The 21,636-nt window shown below is 33.7% G+C and overlaps 2 protein-coding genes across 2 annotated transcripts; one reads left to right on the top strand and one right to left on the bottom strand.

Moving 5' to 3' along the window:
• The first annotated feature begins 208 nt into the window (after positions 1-208).
• LOC127117607 (transcription termination factor MTERF9, chloroplastic) lies at positions 209-3,545 on the top strand. The gene is made up of 6 exons (XM_051047679.1): positions 209-637; positions 910-976; positions 1,250-1,359; positions 1,482-2,171; positions 2,381-2,957; positions 3,042-3,545. Exons 1-5 carry the CDS (start codon positions 362-364, stop codon positions 2,696-2,698), a joined length of 1,461 nt encoding a protein of 486 aa, XP_050903636.1. The 5' UTR covers positions 209-361; the 3' UTR covers positions 2,699-2,957; positions 3,042-3,545.
• Positions 3,546-17,842: 14,297 nt separating this feature from the next.
• On the bottom strand, positions 17,843-21,326 carry LOC127121623 (uncharacterized). Its single transcript, XM_051052081.1, has 3 exons — positions 20,994-21,326; positions 18,370-18,402; positions 17,843-18,052 (listed from the first exon to the last, which is right to left on the bottom strand). Exons 1-3 carry the CDS (start codon positions 21,324-21,326, stop codon positions 17,843-17,845), a joined length of 576 nt encoding a protein of 191 aa, XP_050908038.1.
• Between the last annotated feature and the right edge of the window lie 310 nt (positions 21,327-21,636).

Genomic DNA, 21,636 nt, shown 5'->3' with positions numbered 1-21,636 from the left:
TAGATCGACTAATCTAATTTAAAAATTAATTACGACCGACTCAAATGATTTCAACTTTCTTTCGATCATAATTACAAAGATCGAACTAGTTCTCCTTACCAAGTTCAACCTCAATCATAAATGGATCAATTAATATTGGTCATATAAATATTCTTTTTTATATAGATATATAATAATAAAATAGATATGATAATCTATTTCTCTATTCAGCAAGACGCCGATACTGGTTGGCAAGTGAACCTATGAGTAAAATAAACCGCTGGTTGTAAATGGTAACATTTCAGAGAATCTTGGATTGTTGAATAAGATTATACATTAGAATTAGATTAGGGTTTTTCAGTATATTCTCTCTGCTTTCAAAATGCATACATTTTTAACTCTCCACCCTTACAATCCCTTCCACTTTCTTCTAAATTCTTCATCTAAATGCCCTTTTCATTCTTCGTTTTCGAAGCGAATCACCTTCACTGTGCTTTCTACTCATTCAAATCCTAATATTATCAAAACCAACGGAAGATCAACCTATGATAAACCCCTCTTACCGTACGAGTATGATGCAGAACTGTACGAAGAAGAAGAAGAAGAAGAAGAAGAAGAAGAAGAAGAAGAAGACGACGATGATGATTTGTTCTCTGATGTGAGTTTTGCAATTTCACTTACCATGATGAAATTGAAATTTCAGTTTTTCATATTTAAATTCTGCATTGAATTGGCCATTTATTTCAATCAAAAAAGTTAAGTTGGTGTTTGAATTTGGTAGAGAAAGCTTGGAATGCAACAAATAAGTGCATCTTAACCTTCAAAGTTGGGTTTGAATTGGACAAATAAGTTGTTCCATTTTTCTGTTATATTCGTGATGCATTTTAGATTTGAGTTAATTTTTGGTTATGGAACATGTATATTATTCAGGATGAATTTGCCGAGTCTGCTGATTTTGATGCTAAAGACAAGAAATCGAAATCTAAGACACTTGCAGGTATGCTTGAAAAAGTTATATGTAAGAGCTATGAAGCACGGAAGCCGGACACGACACTGACACATGGATAATGTAATAATTTGAAAGAATGGATAAATTGAACGTAATCACATGTGGTTGAATTATGTACCATACACTTCACATTGATGGTGTACGTGCCCGACCGACACTTTGTTGTTATGTTCAATTATTTAACTTTCTCAAAATATTATGTGTGTCGACTTGTCTGAGTTAGTTCTTTATAGAAGCATAATGTTTTTTGTGTTGGAACAGGTAGACATCAGGAAAATGAATGGGGTGTGAAATCTCTTAACAATGGACAAAGTAGTAAATTGTCCAAAAGTCGGAGAATAGCATCCTTACAACAAAATAACAGTAGAAAGGTACTAATTGGTGATACAGTAAGCTGTTAAAGTGTTAAGTATCGAATGGTTTTATTTAATGTATTTGGGCTGCGGTAACGGAAATTTATATTAGCTCTTTTGATTTTTGTTTTGAATTACAGTTTGGTAGAAATTCAATGGTGGAAAGATATCCAGAGCTGTCTGAAAAGATTGATTTGCATGTGAAATGGTTACCACTTCTTGATTACTTAAGCACGTTTGGAATTAACGAATCGCAGTTGGTCCAAATTTATGCGAAGCACAAGTCATCGTTTCAAGTGAATGTATGTTCTGCACAGGAAAGGTTAGATTACTTAATGAGTCTTGGAGTTAAACATAAGGATATAAGAAGAATCCTCTTGCGGCAACCACAGGTTATCAGTTACACTGTGGAGAACAATTTGAAGACACATGTAGCTTTCTTAATGAGCTTGGGCGTACCTAGTTCCAAAATAGGGAAAATTATTGCTGTTACTCCGTCCCTTTTATCTTACAGTGTTGAGAAATCATTAAAACCAACGGTGAGATATTTAATTGAGGAAGTTGGTATCAATGAAAAAAATTTGGGTAAAGTCATTCAACTGAGCCCTCAGATTCTAGTCCAGAGTATTGACATTTCGTGGAATATTCGACTTATTTTCTTTACCAAAGAGTTGGGTGCGTCAAAAGAGAGCATTGTGAAGATGGTGACGAAACACCCCCAGCTTCTCAATTACAGCATTGATGACGGATTGCTTCCAAGAATAAATTTCCTAAGGAGCATAGGAATGAAAAACGGCGACATCTTGAAAATCTTGACTAGCCTTACGCAGGTCATTTTTGCCTTCATTTTCTGTATTCAATCCTCCCTTTAAATTTTATACCGTTTCGTACGATCACAGTTCAACTTAGATTTCCGCACAAGAAAAACAAGGAAAATGAAATAGTGTTATATACTTATCATAATTTCTTTTCATTTCGGATTGATTCTTATAATGTGACTAATAGTTTATTGTTCTTGTTGACTATTGTGTTCGCGCAGGTGCTATCGCTCTCCTTGGAGGCTAATCTAAAGCCGAAGTATTTGTATTTAGTTAATGAACTTCACAATGAGGCACAATCTTTGACCAAATACCCTATGTACCTAAGCTTGTCTTTAGAACAGAGAATTCGCCCTCGCCACAGGTTCTTAGTTTCACTAAAGAAAGCTCCCAAAGGGCCATTTCCTCTAGGATCTCTAATTCCAACTGATGAAAGCTTTTGTCAAAAATGGGCTGGAACTACTCTTGATAAATATATGGCATTTCGCCAGAGATCGTCGCTCAATAATCTAGCTGAGAAATATAACAGAAAAAAGTGAAAATATCAGAATCAAGTTTTTCTCGATAATTAATTCATGAGTACTAAGAGATTATCGGCAATCTCTTATAATTTACTACCGCCGCTCAACTTGTTCAATCATTGAAGTTTACTAAGTAAGCCATGGGCACATAATTTCCTGACACACATATCAGTGTCTTATTCTCAGCAGAAGCTGATCAACTTCTTTTTGCGAAATTTACCCTTGCTGTTTATGTTGGCTTGAAAGAACATGTCACGGTGTCGTCTACCACCATCAGGTGAGCTTGTTTAGTTTAGTCAATAAGCAATTGCGAATTATTAATACATACAATAAGCTGTTATTAACTTCTGTCCTATTACAGGTTGTGGTCAACATGTAGATTGAAGAATAAAACTGTAAAAACTTAAAACCCAACTTGTGGATTCTCTCATTTTCTTTTACCTTCACTCATGCATATGTTCTAATATATATAGATACATTCTTTCTTTCTTTTTGGTGTTTTCATTGTTGTGTATCTCAAATCAACAGGACCATTTTTTTGTTAGCGTTGGTACCTATGTAGCACTGACACCTCTGAAAGAAGGCGTGTCTGTGTCCGTGTCTGTGTTGGACACCTGTACCGAAATTTGTGATTAGGTTTAATTTACTTATATTTTCAAATTATTATTGATGTCGCTGTGTTAGTGTCGGAGTCGTGTTCGGGGTGTCCGAGTTTCATAGGTGGTTAAAATCAACATTATTTATCCTGAGGCAATCTACATGTATCAAATGTATGATTTGGAACCGAGCATGACTTGGAAGTAAATTCCAACTTGCGTACAACTTGCTTTCTTTTTTCGACATATTATATACATTGAGGACAACATATTTATGGTTAAGATTTGTAAATCTGAAAATTTTAGATTTGGAATATTTGTCTCCGAATAGGAAATGTTGATGTGTAATTTAGGTTAAATTAGTATGCTCATCTCTTAACTTAATTGTTTTAGTCTTAAATATTCTATATTTTTAATTCCTTCAAATTACTTTTGTTCATCAAATTAGTCTAATCTGTTAACTTTTAAATTTAAAACTCTAATGTGTACCAATATTGTTGTTGGTCCATCAAAGACTTCGATAAATTTTTTAATTTTAATTATTTGATTTTTTATAGAAACGAAAATGATTAAATTTTGTCGAACATTTGCATTTAATAGTGAATATTTAACAATTATTTTTTTCTCATTTCTTCGTCTTGTTTTTATTTTGGCAGGCAGTTTGTAGGTCGATTCGGTGGTCTAGAAATAGTGTTTTACTCGAAGAGGGATTATTAGTTGTTGATGATATTGTAGAATTAATAGGGCTGAAAATGAGTCGAATCCGCCGTCAGCTCGACTCGACTCGATAAGAATTGGTTTAGCTCGAAACTCGATTCGAGTTCGACACGAACTTTTTTTTAAGCTCGAACTCGATTCGTTTTAAGTTCTTGAGCAACTCGGTTCAACTCGTTAGGTTCAGTTCGTTAGATTCATTAGATTCAGTTTGTTTACTTCACGGACTAAAAAGTCATTTTTTAAAGTTTAAATTTTTTTATTATATTTGACATTTTAAATTATTCTTTTTAAAGGGAAAATATTAAAACAAAATAAAGCTTTCAAGAGATAAATTTAAAAGTTTAATTCAAAAATTATTCTTTTTTTGAGTTAGAAATATTTTACTTTGTATAAAAAAATGTCACAAGTATTTTTTAAAATATTTAATTTGATAAGTTAAAAGGTTAAAATCTATACATTATTTTTTAAAATGATACTATTGAGATATATGATTTAAAAATTATATATATATATATATATATATATATATATATATATATATATATATATATATATATATATATATATATATATATATATATATATATATATATATATATATATATATATATATATATATATATATATATATATATATATATATATATATATATATATAACCGAGTCGACTCATGAACCTAACGAGTCGAACTATACATAGCTCAAGTTCAGCTCATTTATTTTACGAACTTAGTTTTGAGCTCAAGTTCGACTCATTTGGTTCATGAACCAAGTCTAATGAATTAATTATTGAATCGAGTCTCGAACTATTTTCGAGTTGGTTTGGTTCATTTCCAGCCCTAAGAATTAATTAAGTTTATGCTTTGGGTATGATATGTTTTATGGTATAAAGGTCATGTTCACACCTTGTGGGATTGGTGTCAAAATCATGTGGGGTTTAGTTTTTGGAATTTTTAATGGCACCATATAGAATGGAAAAATATTATGGAAACTTGAAATTACCTCTTAGATTTCAGAAATACATATCGGATGTACCATACACCAATATTATGGTGCACCAAATGAGTGCCACCATCGATTAATATTAAAAAAACATTTTGGAGATTCATTTCTGAATATTTTCAACAAATATATTGTCAGTTGATCTGCCCAGTGGATATTCTGGAGACACGTCTTTGAAGGATTAAGACGGGATTTTGAATCGTATGACCTTTTGCATGTTTGATTTTTCAGAGATGCATCTCCGAAATAATTTGATAAAAACTAAAATGCATGATCACACAACCATACTTGTTTTCCACTCCAAACCCTTACCAAAAACCCTTCCATTCTCAATCCACATTTCACTTCAAACCTTCAATCTTGTATTTCATCACATCAAAGGGAGCAAAAGAAGTTGCAATTTCAAGTAAAGGTCATTTATTTCAAACCCCATTGTTCACATTAATCTTGTTTCCAGTCTGAAAAACGTGTGTTTATTCCAGAAATACAATTCTGGAACGAGTATGAATTCATCTACAAATGCATTTTTGATATATGTTTGTGTTTATTTTTCAGCTTTGTTTACAGAATTTGCACTTATAGAGTGTTTTGTTGTAATTGTTTTCATTAGATATGGTGCACCCTGATGTTTTACCCAAACATGTTGTGTCTGCAAAAGGTGTTGTTTTGAAGGCGGGGGATGTTGGCAACCAATTTTAAAATGAGCAAGAGTTTGAATTTCAGGATCACATGCTTCAATGGATTCGTACAGAGGCCTCCAAACTGAAGTTTGGTGTGGTAATCGAAAGGTCCGATAATGGTTCGGATAGAAGACGTGCATTTGTGGCAATGACGTACGAAAGAAGTGGGAAATATAGACATCATCTTTGGAATTTTAAACGAGATAACACAAGTTCAAGAAAATGCGAGTGTCCCTTTAAGTTGCGTGGTTATATGTTGGCACACAAGAAATAGAAATTTAATGTCATATGTGGTTTACATTACCATGACTTGTGTGAAAAGTTAGTCAGTCGTCCAATTGTATGTCGTCTCATGTAGGAATAGAAGGAATGTGTTGTAGACATGACATTGAATTTGGATAAACTGAAAAATATACTTGTAACATTGAAACGTACAAGACTAGAAAATATCTCAAATATCAAGCAAGTGTACAATATTCGGTACCAAACTAACAAGACGCTGAGGGGGGATATAACTAAAATGTAATAACTCTTGAAACAATTATGTGTCTAGGTGTCGAACGTGCGAGCATGAAGTAACCGTTTGAGATATATTTTGGACTCATCTTGATTCCATCAAGTTGTTCAACACATTTCTAACTTTGCTCATAATTGATTCAATGTACAAGACCAATAAGTACAAACTCCCATTATTGAAGATGGTTGGTGTTACCTCTACTATGAAGACTTATTCTGTTGGGTTTCCATTTCTAGAGAGTGAAAAAGATGAGAATGTTACTTGGGTCTTAGAGGTGTGTCAGACAATGTTGAAGGACGAAGAAGACATGCCTAAAGTGATTGTTATCGACCGCGATATCACGTTGATGAATTCCGTTGCAAATGTATTTTCTACTTCTTATGCATTACTTTGTAGGTTTTACATAACAAAGAACATGAGAAGTCAGGTTAAACTCACGGTAGAGATGGAACAGATAAAGTTCGGAGATGGGAAAATGGCGAAGGCGGGTGTGGTTGTGGAAAAAATAGTGGATGCCTGGAATGGTATAGTAAATTCTTCTACTAAAGAGTTATATTCTGATTTTGTTATACATTTCAGGAAAGTGTGCAAGAAATATCCTGATTCGTTGAAATATGTTGAAAGCACAATTCTTGACCAGGTGAAGGAGAAATTTGTATGTGCATGGATTGATCAGGTTAGACACCTTGGAAATATAACAACTAACCGAGTTGAGTATGCCCATGCTACATTAAAGAATTCGTTGGAAGATAGTAAGGGTGATTTATGTAGAGATTGGGACTCTATGAACCAATGATCCAGAATCAACATAATGAGATACAATCATCATTTGGTCGGAGCATCACAAGTTTGAAAAATAGATTTAAAGATAACAATCTTTATTCTCAGTTGGTCGACAATATATCTCGAGCGGATTTGAACTATATTTTCACAAAGCTAAACGAGTCAGTAATGTAGGTTCCGATAGCACAAAGTGTGGATGCACATTTGTGAAAATATATGGTCTCCCATGTGTTTGTGTTATTGCAAAGAAGGTGAAACTTGGTAGCCCGATAAGAATGGATGAGGTTTGCACTCGCTAGAAGAGGCTTATGTTCGATGATGATGGTTTCATGAAAGACGGTAAATCAAATATCTATATCTTGACTGAATGGTAAGTGATACAAGATATATTTTTTAAAGCCGATGACAATATGACACTCCACATCAAAGAACAATTGAGGAAGATTGCTTATCCAGAAACCACCGACTTAAAACCACCTCTCAACCGGTAAAAATAAAAGGTGCTTCGAAGAAGGTCAAGCCTACACCGAGTGACAATTCAACAATACGGTCTCCTACGTATTTTGAACATGTTGACAAAGTTTTTCCGGACTCACCAACTCTAAAATCTTCAAAAAAAGTGTTTTCAAAGAAGCTCGCATTAGCAAACCCTTCGCTGTCTCAACGAAAGATCCCATTCATTGATGGGATGCTAGTTTTTATGCAAAACTACATTAAGTGGATCATCAATGTTAAGGGTGACAGTAATTATGGTTATCAAGTTGTTTCGGATTTACTCGATAAAGGAGAAGATAATCACACATTTTTCTGCCATCAACTTATCCATGAGTTGAGGACTCATAAAGAATCATACACATGACTTTATTGAAAGAAATAAACTTTGATGCAATTTATGAGTCTCTTGTTCCTTGCCTTAGTGCACTGGCACCAGAGAAAAAATGGATGTGCTTCTCTGAAATGGGTCACCTCATAGCACATGTGTATGATAGAGTGTGAATTGATCTTACACGATACGGTTTTTTGGAAACCTTATTCCCACTGTACACCGCCCTACCTCAAAATCCAAATTATTATATTATGTGTATTGGGTAGCTTTCAAAATCACGACACCTTGTTCAAGTTTATTGAAATCGGGATGCCCTGTACCACTTACATCATCGTAGTGGGCAACTCATTCAACAACAAAAATCAAGACTTTGCCTGACCATTTTGTGGAAAAGATGCTAGAGTTCGAGAAATCGAGTACCATTGAAAGGTAATTAAATGCACAAAAGTCAAAGGGGGTACCACCCATAGATTTAGTCGACGACATATATTTCAATTTTTTTTTTAATTTTCTGTTTAGCCAGACAAATCAATGTATGTAATTGTGTCTTAATATTAATGAAGTTTAATATATACAATTCTTAATATTTTAATACATTTCTGATCTTTGCCAAAATATTTGTCCATTTGCCAAACAAATTCATCAATTAGGTTATGTTTTCTGCCTGGTTCAGGATAGGTTTTGAAGATGTATCTCCAGAACAAGATAATAGAGTGTTGAACTAGAGATATATCTTCGGAGTCAGCATGATAGAATTTTGGAGGTCCACATTTGTCTACAACTTCTAAAAATTAAGGTGCTCTTATTTTTTATTTCACACAAACAGAAAATGTCACAAATAAACAGCATCTAACATGTCGCAAATGTCTCATTCTCCAACGCGACATCTGGGAGAAAGTTTAAGCTCAATGAGTACACCTCTTTTGCATATCTGAAATACGAAGTCCATAATCTCCTATCTTACGGAGACAATCAAAAAATTATCAAGCTTGAGTATTGTTCACAATCAATTAACAATGAAGGAAAGATTGAGTTCAACAACTTTGAACTCAAGACGAGTGCATATGTAAGGGTTATATGAAATATATTTTTCCATTTCGAAACAAAAGTTCTACTCGAGTTGGAAGCGATGATTTCAAGATTGGTCGAAAATATTGGGAAGATGTTGAAGCGTTCACCTGGATATTAAAATATAATGTTTCATTTTATGTTGAAATCACCTATGTAATGCTTATTTTATGTTATGAATGATAATTATATTTTGTCAAAATACAAGTTTCTGGTTTCTGCTTCTGATTTTGGTGCATATATGTTCTGGAGATACATCTATGGATAGGTTTCAGAGATGCATCTCCAGGTTTAAAAAATCCAACTAATAGAGCGTCACTCAGAATGACCTAGGTTGTGTGTGTATTGGGTGCGTCCGAAGATGAATCTCTGAAATCTAATGGCATTTTAGTATTTTTCACGTGGTGTCTAAGTAATATATATGATGCATTAAGAAATTCCCTTACTTTTTCTACCATTAGAGGTGCTTATCCATCATCGTGAAAAGTCACAATTGTTCGTAGTGTGCAGAAATGCATTCCCAAACGCATCTTTTTTACACACTTTTCAGCGCAAATTGATGAGACACTCTATTTTGTATATTTGGTTGTTCTTCGGTCTTATTTATAAACAAAAATTTTCTAAATTTTTTGGCATTAATATAAACAAATATCAACAAATCTAACCACATTTAATATTTTTATTTCAAAATTATCCTTGCATTAGTTACCTATTATTGTTATGTTAGTAATTACGTTATCTCTTTTACATGAAATCAAAAAAATTAACGCATTTAACTATCATTATTAATAAACGCGTGAATTTTTTTTCTTATAAATAAGGTTGGGGTAGTAAGTAAATGGAAAAAAATTGTTGTACAATGAATAACATCTAAATAAGTCACGGAACCCAAAAGCAATTGATTGAGATGATGCGACTCTTCCATCTTAACCAGAGATCATATGTTCGAACAGAGTCATAGACACACAAAGTGTTAAATCTCTTGAGGAAGAATTTTACTACCGATTATGATTCTTTCCAACTCAAAGATTAATCTCTACAGTTGCACGTTGAAGATTATCAATTTATAAAAATAAAATTAAAAAACCAGTCATAGACCAAAACTTTTATGGTTTTAATAATTATTAGGGTATCTAAAATGCAATTATTTTATAGTAGTTTTATTTAATAATTTTTTATTAAATATTCTTTTAGAGAAAATTAAATATACACATATAGTATAAAATAATCTTACACCGTGAACCAATAATTATCATGTATGTATTTTTAAATTAATGTTATAATATGATAGATCATGAATTTCTATTGATTCACTGACTAAAATTATTTTAAACTATAAGTGCATACCAATTTTTAATTCACTGTTATAAACAAAATAATATTTCTATTTTTTTTCTAATTAATTTAGATGTCAGCCACCTATTAATACGCTGTACTTGGTCAAAGCAATTATGATGTATTCCTATAGTTATGATGTAATCCTATAATTATGCTCTTTTTTCTTGTCAATAAAACTACTACAAACCTGGTATAAGAAGAATGAGTTACATCACAACAAATGAATATAAGATGAAACATAATTTTATTTTGTTTCACTTATCTACCTCTTCCTGAATTCCCATATATCTGTTATAATATACTTATTGTTATTTTGTTATTTGTATCATTGAAGAATGATACGTTGTACTGTGAGGAATTTGTGCATATCATACTGGTGAATTTTTAAGGGCAATATTAACCATGCCTCAGGTATTATATTAGGATTTATTATCTTTTATTTTGCAGATTTGTTGATCACTTGTGACTTCGTAATGGTTTGTCATTTATTGGCACATTTGTCATTCTTGCGACGGTTGAAGACATCGAGTTAACAACTTTCTCTGGTCTAGTATTTACAAAGACGTCAAGATCATGCAATACTGCACAAAGCTCTTGACGTTTTTATAAATATCAGACCATAGAAAGAAAGCTGAAAGACGAGTGAATGAGTGTTGGTTAAAAGTTTTGAATGATCTCCGATAAGTTATGAATGATACTCTTGAAGAATGACTTGTTGAAGCTCTTAAACTCGTGGTATGTAAATTATGTCTTCGTAATATAAACTTTCCGTTGTTGAATGCGTAGATCTTAGTTATATTTGTTATATTTAGACATTAGTTATTGACTCTCATTTTCCTTAATATATTATTTTCTATGTTTGAAAATGACTGTTAGTTTAAGATTTTTGTACACACATTAATGAATCTAATAATATTATCATAAATCATCATATTTTTACTAAATTAATCTTATAATGTGTTGAAAGTAGCTTATAAAATAATTAAAGAAAACAATTGTAAAAGTAGTTCAGTCAAAAAATCGAATCAAACCGAACTAAATAAAACTATAATAATAATTAAACTGAAACGAACCATTTTAATTTTTTCAAAATCGAATTGAACCAAATTAATGGTTTGGTATATCGGTTCTCAACGGCAAGTAAATGGTATTTTTTTAAACCATTTGTTATAATGAATTGAACCATTATACTTGTTTGAATTTTTTAAAATAAATAACCATTTTTAACTTTTATTATTAAATTTACATTAAAAAAAACATAATTTATGTAAATATGATCAATATGTACACCAACTATCATGATACTTATACACTCTAACGATAAAAATAAATGTAAATATCACTGCATTAACCTGATATACAGAATTCTTCTTGAAATTTAATTTAATTATCAGGTTCAATAGTTATATGTAAAAGCAACTTTCCTACATTATAAAGTGATTCTATTTCTAAAATATATAAATTATGTTCAAGATGCTTTTCTAACGTGCATAATTATAGTATACTGTCTTTCTCTTATTCACATAAATATGTTAGTTGTAATCACATCATTAACTCTAATAACTATCATGCATTATCTTTTTCCTGCATTATTATATATGTGAGGTTTCATTGCAATTCTCTCATTTACGTTACTGCATTATCTTTTTCCTGCATGATAAATATGTTACTTGAATATCATGTTTTTTTTTTTTAATTTCTTTATTAGTATAACGAGGTACACCATTGTAAAATAACTACCATATACTAAAAGTTTGGTTCGATTCGGTTAGATGAATTTTAGTCTGGTTAACTACGGTCCGGTTCAATTATTGAACCGTTTAACAAACAATGATTAGATTCATTAACAAAAGGTAATGGTTCAGTTATTTAATAACGGTTCGGTTCAGTTTTGTAGTTCAGCTTAATTTTATGAATTTTGTAAACCACCTAAAGTACATGTACCACTTGATTTGTCTTCCTAGGTTTGTATATACTCTCAAAACTAAAACCTTGTACCTTTGAGGCTCACTTTTGTTATTCTGGTGTTTGTATTGTTTAGACTATGAGATTTTTCAAACTCTTGTGAGAAGTGAATATGTGAAAATGTCTTTCAATAAGATACTGACTCCATTTCTTGGAAGCTTCTGTGATGGGTGCATCTTAAGAATGTATACTGATGAAGCTTGCATGTTGTCGCACATCATTTTACTTAAGAAGGCCAAATGATGTCTTTTTCGGAACAAAACTGTTGGAATTACAAATTCCTGCTGTTGGAATTTCATCCAAAATTTTGAGAGTTCATAATCAATCTTGATGAAAAAGAATCAATTCTTCCGATTGATTTCGTCTATTGTTTTTCACTCTTCACTTGAGTGAATCAACCACACTTTGGTTGTAAGATAGTTTCAATAAACAGAAATTTGAGAAGAAAAGAAAAGATGAAATGGGGAAGAAAAGAGAAATTCGGATTTTAAGAGAAAAAGGGAAGAAGAAGAGTCTTTTTGTAGAGTTCCTATCTGCTTTCAAAAAGAAAAATGTATTGAATCTTTTCTGTCGAAGACACACTTCTTCGATATTTCGACAAATATACAATTTTTGCACGCAAAACATTTTGACAAAAACAACCTCTGTCGAAATGGTGCTTTGACACAGAATTATATTCTCAACAAACCACATAATTCCTTGTGTTTGAGCTATCTACATTCATCATTGTTCTTAGTCTTTTGAACACTTCAACCTGCACACCTTTGGTCATGATATTTGCAATCTAATTCTCAGTTTTGCAGTGTTCCAAGTTCAACTTCCCATTTTCCACTTGCTCTCGAAGATAATGGAACCTCATTTTGATGTGTATGCTTCTTCCATGTGCTATCGAATTCTTAGCCATATTGATAGCAGACATGTTGCTGATCTTCATGGTATTTCTCCATGATTTATCCCTATAATTTCTTTGACAAAATTCACCATCCACGTTGTTTGACATATCCAGAGGGAAGCAACTATGTACTTTACTTCACACGACAATAGTGCTACTACTGGTTCTTTTATTAAGCTCCAAGAAACTGGTGCACCACCTAACATAAACACATAACCAGCTGTGAATTTTCTATCCTTAGCATCACTACACCAACTTGAGTCGTTGTAATCCACTAGCTTGCATTATTTTCTATCATCAAGTGCAAGAAATATAATCCCGTAGTCGAGAGTTCCTTTGAGATACCTTAGTATCCTATTTATCGCTGCTAGATGTGATACCTTTGACTTATGCATGAATCTACTCATCATACCTACATTGTATGCTAGATCAGGCCTTGTGTGATAAAAGTATATTATTGACCCGATAAGTCTTATGTACTGTGTTAGGTCGACATTATCTTCACTTGAATTTTTCGACAGTTGCAATCTTGGTTCAACAGGTGTCAAAGTTTCATTGCAATCTTCCATCTCAAATATTTTTAGTATTTTATATGCATATCTTTTATGCATCACCGGACCTCTACTACTCTTGTAGAATTCGAGACCAAGGAAGTATGAAATGTTGTCCAGATCAAACATTTCGAACTTCTTGCTAAGATCACCTTTGAAGTCTTCAATCTCTTTCTTGCATCTACCTGTTATTAACAAGTCATCGACATAGAGACACAGTATAAGAAATTCACTATTGCTTCTTCTTACATTAACTCCATGCTCAGTTGTGCACTTCACAAATTCCTTATCCCTTAGGAAACTATATATATTCTTATTCCAAGCTCTTAGAGCTTATTTGAGTCCATACAAGGCTTTATGCAGCCTATATAATTATCTTTCTTGGTCTTGTTTCACAAACCCAATTGGTTGTTCAACATAAACCTCTTCACCTAATGGATTATTTAGGAATGCACAATTCACATTCATTTGTCACATATGTCAGTTATGCATGTTTGTTAGACCAACAACCAACCTGATTGTTTCGATCCTAGCAACATGTGCAAAAACTTCGGCGAAGTTGATTCCTTCTTTCTGAAGAAATCCTTTCGCAAAATTTTTTACCTCATGACGAGTTACTTCTCCTTTTGGATTTAACTTCACCTTGTATACATACTTCACTTCGACTTCCTTCTTTCCGTGAGGAAATTCGACAAGTGACCAAGTGTTGTTGACTTCAATGGACTTCAGTTTCTCATCCATCACTTTCATCCACGTCAAATATTTCAATTCCTCAGCTGGATTGATTGGTTAGACATCTGTATAGAAAGCATAATATACCAACTCACCTTCCTTATTGACCATATCATCTGATTTAATCACACATTCTTGCAACCTTGCAGGCATGTGTCTTATTTTTTGAGGTCTGCTTGTGCTTGCCTGACCTCTAACTTCTTCCTGTCGAACTTCTCTTTAGACTTCACTTGTTAGTTCTTCACATAAGGTTCTCGCTGAATCCTTTTCTACATTTTCAGTCTAATACCATTCCTTAAGCTCATCAATAATCACATCCATGAAAACCACTACTTTTTTGTTCACTGGGTCAAATAGCTTCTATCCACCAGGTCGAATGATATCCTATTAGAATCATTTGACTCGACTTGTCATCAAGTTTTCTTCTCAACCGAGTAGGCACATGTCTATGTACTATAGATCCAAATACTTTTTATACGAATTAAGCTAGGCTTGACACCAGACTAACATTCTTCTGCCGTGAGTCCTTCTATCTTTTTTGTCGGACATCTATTCAAAGTGTATGTTACAGTCGACACAGCTTTTCCCCATAATTCTTTGAGTATATGCTTTCCTTTCAACATACTTCTCACCATATTCATGATTATTCTATTATTTCTTTCAGTGGTTCCATTTTGTTATGCAGTGTAGGGTGGCACCACCTCATGCATAATCCCTTCTTTTTCACATAATGTGTCGAAGCCTTTTGACACATATTCTCCACCACCATCTCCTCAGAATCTTGAGCTTTCGACCACTTTGTCTTTCGACCATAAATTTAAACTTGGCAAATACCTCAAGCACTTCACTTTCCTTCTTGATCAAGTAAGTCCATATTTTTCGACTAAAATCATCTATGAATGTGATAAAGTATATGTTACCTCCAATCGAATCCACCTAGATAAGACCACATACATCATAGTATATGATTTCAATGATTGCCTCAACTTGCTTCCTACATCCTTGATGAAGTTGTTCTTATGCTGCTTTGTCTGCACACATTCCTCACACACTTAATTTGGAATGTTAATTTCTGATAACCCTGAAACCATATTTCTTCTTTTCAGATCTCTGATGTCTTTGAAGTTGAGATGGCCAAGTCTATAGTACCATATCCATTCATCCCTTCTAGATGCAGTTTCAAGGCACTTGTGCTCCATCACATTAAGTTCAATCTTGAAGGTTCTATTCTGAGACATGGGAGCCTTCAAGATTAACCATCCACCTGAGTCGAGAACTCGGATCATGTTGTCTTCAGTCGACACTTTGTAATTCTTTTCGACCAACTTCCTTATGCTGAGCAAATTACTCTGCATGCCTGGTATATATAATACATTGGAAATTACTGACCTTTTGCCATCTTTCCTTTAAATCAAAACATCACCAATACCTTTAACTTCTAGAGTATTGTAATTTGCAAATTTCACCATGTTCTTCATCGAGTATTGTCATCTTGAGTCCAAGTACCATTAGTCCTTGAACCTTTCTTCATCTCTTGTTATGACCATCAACAACATCTATTCTTCTTCATGCTTTGCCAGCTTTGCGTCATTTTATTGATTCTTTTGTTTTCCAGAATAATCACTAGAGTAGTGACCATACTCCTAGCAATTGAAACATTGAATGTGACTTTTGTCAGGTTTTCGTCCACCATCTTTATCGCTAGTTGCAATGCCACCTCTGTGGTAGCTTTGGTACGAGGGTCTTCTTTGATTCGACGAATTTCCTTCTTGTTGGTTTCCTCTACCAGTATGATTTTTGTAGTCTCATCTCCCTTTATTGTTGAACCATTTTCCTTTGCCTTTCTTTTTTGTTGCTGATTGCGCCTGCAAAGATACATCACTTTTCGACTTGCTTGCAGCTCTTTCAAACGTTCTTTGTTCATGAGACTCAAGCATCCCTTGAAGCTCTTCCTTTGTCAATGTAGAAAAGTCTTTAGATTATTCTATGGTTACTGCCACATGATCCTATTTTGGAGCCAATGACCCCCATATCTTTGCGATAACATATATTGATATCAACACTTCTCCACATACCTTGATTTGATTCACCAGTTTCGTAACCCTAGTAAAAAAATCAATTACACTTTCATTTTCCTCCATCTGAAGCAATTCACACATTCTTTTGTGAGTTTGTAACTTCACCTCTTTCACCTTCTCAACACCTCCAAACGATTTCTCCAAGATTTCCCATGCTTCTTTTTTCGATTCAACATCACTCAACTTTTCAAAATTGCCTAGATCAACACATTGATGAATTATAAAGAGGGCCTTATAATCTTTCTTCTTCAACTCTTTGTGCATAACTTTTTCTTCATGCGTCGTTTTTTCTGCAAGTGACGTTACTCCTTCCTTCACAAGATCCCACATGTCTTTATAATAGAATATGATCTCCATCTGCTTAAACCAATTATCATAATTCTGACCATTAAAAATTGGAAGACTTGCTAGAAAATGCTCGTTTGGATGATTAATCATACAATGCTTCCAAAGAATCACACAACCAGTGCTCTAATACCATATGTTGGAATTTTGACGAGTTCCCGCTGTTGGAATTTCACCCAAAACTTAGAGAATTATGATTCAATCTTGATGAACAAGAATTAATTCTTCTGATTGATTTCACCTATTGTTTTCACTCTTGACTCGAGTGAATTAACCATACTTTGGTTGAAAGATAGTTTCGCTGCACATAAATTTGAGAAGAAAAGAAAAGATGAATTGGGGAAGAAAAGAGAAATTATGGTTTTTATAGAAAAGGGGAAGAAGAAGAGTATTTCTGTAGAGTTTCTCTATGCTTCCAAACTAAAATTTATTGAATCATTTCTTTATGCAACTGCGTTCTACAATGATAGGGTACCTCCATATTTATAAGCTAAGATTGCTTGCACACCAAGCAATCTCTAACAGACTAATTAACTCAGCTAAAACACAAAATAAATGCTAAGTTTAGATTTCTTTCAAAGACTCACTTCTTCGACATTTCGACAATTATACAATTTCTACATGTAAAGCATTTCGACAACAACTGACTATATCAAAATTGTGTTTTGACACAAAGAATTATATTCTCAACACACCACCTAATTCATTGTGTCTAAGATATCTACATTCATCATTGTTCTTAATCTTTTGAACATTTCAACCTGCACACATTTTATAATGATGTCTGATTCTAAGTTCTACAGTGTTCCAAGTCCAGCTTCCCATTTGCTACTTGCTCTCGAAGATAATGGAAACTCATTTCGATGTGTTTGCTTCTTCCATGTGTTATCAGATTCTTCGCCAGATTGATAGTAGACATGTTATCGATCATCATGGTAATTATTCCATGTCTCTTCCCTATAATTTCTTCGACCAAATTCACCATCCATATTTCTTGACATGCATAAAGGGAAGCAACTTTGTACTCTGACTCATGCTACTTCAATGCTACTATTGGTTCTTTTCTTGAGCTCTAAGCAACTGGTGCACCACCTAGTATAAACACATAACCAACTGTGAATTTTCTATCCTCACCATCACTACACCAATCTGAGTCGGTGTAACCAACTAGCTTGCATTCTTTTCTTACATCAGATGTAGGAAACATAATTCCATAGATGAGAGTTCCTTTAAGATACCTTAGTATCATCTTTGTAGCTGCTAGATGTGATACCTCTGGCTTCTACATGAATCTACTCACCATACCTATAATATATGCTAGACCAGGCCTTATGTGATAAAGGTATGTTATTGACCCAATAAGTCTTATGTACTATGTTAGGTCGACATCATCTTCATTTGAATTTTTTGATAGGTTCAGTCTTGGTTCAGCAGGTGTTGAAGTTTCATTGCAGTCTTCCATCACAGATCTTTTTATTATTTTATATGCATATCTTATTTAAAGCATTATTGGGCCTCTACCACTCTTATATAATTCGATACTAAGGAAGTATGAAATGTTGCCCACATCAGACATTTTGAACTCATTGCTAATATCACCTTAGAAGTCTTCGATCTCTTTCTTGCAGCTACCTGTTATTAATAAGTCATCAACATAGAGACACAATATAAGAAATTCACTCTTGCGTGTTCTAACATATACTCTATGCTCAGTTGTGCACTTTACAAATTCCTTCTCCCTTGGGAAACTATATATCTTCTTATTCCAAGCTCTTGGAACTTGTTTGAGTCCATACAAGGCTTTATGCAGCCTGTATCCTTTTCTTTCTTTTCCTTGTTTCTCAAATCTAACTGATTGTGAAACATAAACCTCTTCATCTAAGGGGTCATTCAGAAATGCACATTTCACATCCATCTGTCACATATGTCAGTTGTTCATGTTTTCTAGACCAAAAACCAAACTAATTGTTTAGATCCTAGCAACATGTGCAAAAACTTCGTCGAAGTCGATTCCTTCTTTTTGAAGAAATCCTTTCTCCACAAGTCTTACCTTGTACCGAGTTACTTCTCCTTTGGGATTTAACTTCACCTTGTATACCCAATTCACTTTGATTTCCTTCTTTCCTTGAGGAAACTCGACAAGTGAGCAATTGTTTTAACTTCAATGGATTCCAGTTCCTCATTTATCGCTTTCATCCACGTCAAATCCTTCAATGCCCAATTGCATTGACTGGTTTGACATCTTCATAGAAAGCATAATGTATTAGCTCAGCTTCATTATTGAACACATCATCTGATTTAATCACACATTCTTGTAACCTTGCAAGCATGTGTCTTATTCTTTGAGGTATGCTTGTGCTTGCCTAATCTCTGACTTATTCCTATTGAACTTCTATTTCAACTTCACTTGCTAGTTCTTCACATAATATCCTCACTGAATCATTGTTCACTGGGTCAAATAGCTTGTATCCACCAGTTGAATGATATCCTATTAGAATCATTCGACTCGACTTGTCTTCAACTTTTCTTCTCAACTGAGCAGGCACATGTATATGTACTATAGATTGAAATACTTTTTATATGACTTAAGCTAGGCTTGACACCAGACCAACATTCTTCTGGGGTGATTCCTTCTAGATTTTTCGTCGAATATCTGTTCAAAGTGTATGTTGCAGTCGACATAGCTTCTCCACATGATTCTTTGAGTAAATGCTTTCCTTTCAAGATATTTTTCACCATATTCATGATGGTTATATTCTTTCTTTCATATGTTCCATTTTGTTGTGGAGTGTAGGGTGGGACCACCTCATGCACAATCCATTCTTTCTCACATAATGTGTCGAAGTCTTTCAACACATATTCTCTACCACCATCAATCCTTGAAATCTTGAGTTTTAGACCACTTTGTCTTTTGACCGTAGATTTAAACTTGGAAAATACCTTAATCACTTCACGTTTCTTCTTGATCAGGTAAGTTCATATTATTCGACTAAAATCATATATGAATGTGATAAATTATATGTTACCTCCAATCGAATCCACCTAGATAAGACCACATACATCAGAGTATATGATTTCAATGATTGCCTTCATCTTGCTTCCTACATCCTTGATGAAGTTGTTCTTATGTTGCTTTGTCTGCACATATTCCTCACACACTTCATTTGGAATGTCAATTTCTGGTAACGCTGAACTCATATTTTTTATTTTTAAATCTCTAATGTCTTTGAAGATGGCATAACCAAGTCCATAGTTCCATATCCATTCATACCTGCTAGATGCAATTGCAAGACACTTGTGCTCCATCATATTAAGTTCAATCTTGAAGGTTCTATTTTTAAACATGGGAGACTTTAAGGTTAACCCTCCACCTAAGTCAAGAACTCTCATCATCTTGTCTTCAATCGACACCTTGTATTCTTTTCGACCAACTGCCCTATGTTGAGAAAATTATTATTCATGCCTGGTATATACAATACATTGGAAATTACTGACCATTTTCCATCTTTCCTCATAATCAGAACATCAAAAATACCTTGAGCTTCTACAGTATTGTCATTTGCGAATTTCACCATGTTCTTCATCGAGGCTTTTATGTTAACAAACCAATCTTACCTACCAGTCATGTGTGATGAGCATCTTGAGTCCAAGTATCATTGGTCCTTGAACCTTTCTTCATCTCTTGTTATGAACATCGACAACATCTATTCGTATTCATGATTTACCAGCTTTGCATCACTTTATTGATTCTTTTGTTTTCCAGAACAATCACTAGAGTAATGACCATACTTCTAACAATTGAAACACTAAATGTGACTTTTGTCAGATTTTCGTCCACCATCTCAATTGCTACTTGCAACACCACCTATGTGGTTGCTTTGGTATGAGGGTCTTCTTTGATTCAAAAAATTTCCTTCTTGTTGGTTTCCTTTACCTGTCTGATTGTTGTAGCCTCATCTACCTTTATTGTCCAACCATTTTCCTTTGCATTTCTTTTCTCTTGCTGATTGCGCCTGCAAAGCCACCTCACTTTTTGACTTGCTTGTAGCTCTTTCAGTCGTTCTTTGTTCATGAGATTCAAGCATACCTTGAAGCTCTTCCTTTGTCAATGTTGATAAGTCTTTCAATTCTTCTATGGATACTACCATATGACACAATTTTGGAGCCAATGGCCCCAATATCTTTGCGACAACTGATCTTGATATTAATACTTTTCCACATACCTTGATTCGATTCACCAGTTTCGTAACCCTAGTGAAAAAATCAGTTATGCTTTCACATTCTCCCATCTTAAGCAATTCACACTTTCTTTTGTAAGTTTGTAACTTCACCTCTTTTACCTTCTCAACACCTTCAAACGATTTATCTAAGATTTCCCAAGCCTCTTTCACTAATTCAACATCACTCAGCTTTTTGAAATATTCTGGATCAACACATTGATGAATTATAAAGAGAGCCTTATTATCTTTCTTCTTCAATTCTTTGTGTGCAGCTTTTTCTTCATCCGTCGTTTTTTCTACAAGTGACGTTACTCCTTCCTTCACAAGATCCCACATGTCTTGATAATAGAATAAGATCTTCATCTTCTTACACTAATTATCATAATTCTTACCTTTCAAAATTTGAAGACTTGTTGGAAAATGCATGTTCGGATGATTTATCGAGCTATGCTTCCCAAGAATCATACAACCAGTGCTCTGATACGAGATGTTGGAATTTTGACGAGTTCCTGCTGTTGGAATTTCACCTAAAACTTAGAGAATTCCGAATCAATCTTGATGAACAAGAATTAATTCTTCTGATTAATTTCACCTCTTGTTCTTCACCCTTCACTCGAGTGAATCAACCACACTTTTGTTGCAAGAT

The sequence above is a fragment of the Lathyrus oleraceus genome, chromosome 2 (assembly GCF_024323335.1).
Source record: "Lathyrus oleraceus cultivar Zhongwan6 chromosome 2, CAAS_Psat_ZW6_1.0, whole genome shotgun sequence".
NCBI classification, from domain to species: Eukaryota; Viridiplantae; Streptophyta; class Magnoliopsida; order Fabales; family Fabaceae; genus Lathyrus; species Lathyrus oleraceus.
Note: the sequence above shows the minus strand (reverse complement) of the source record. Positions and strands in the feature narration are given on the sequence as shown.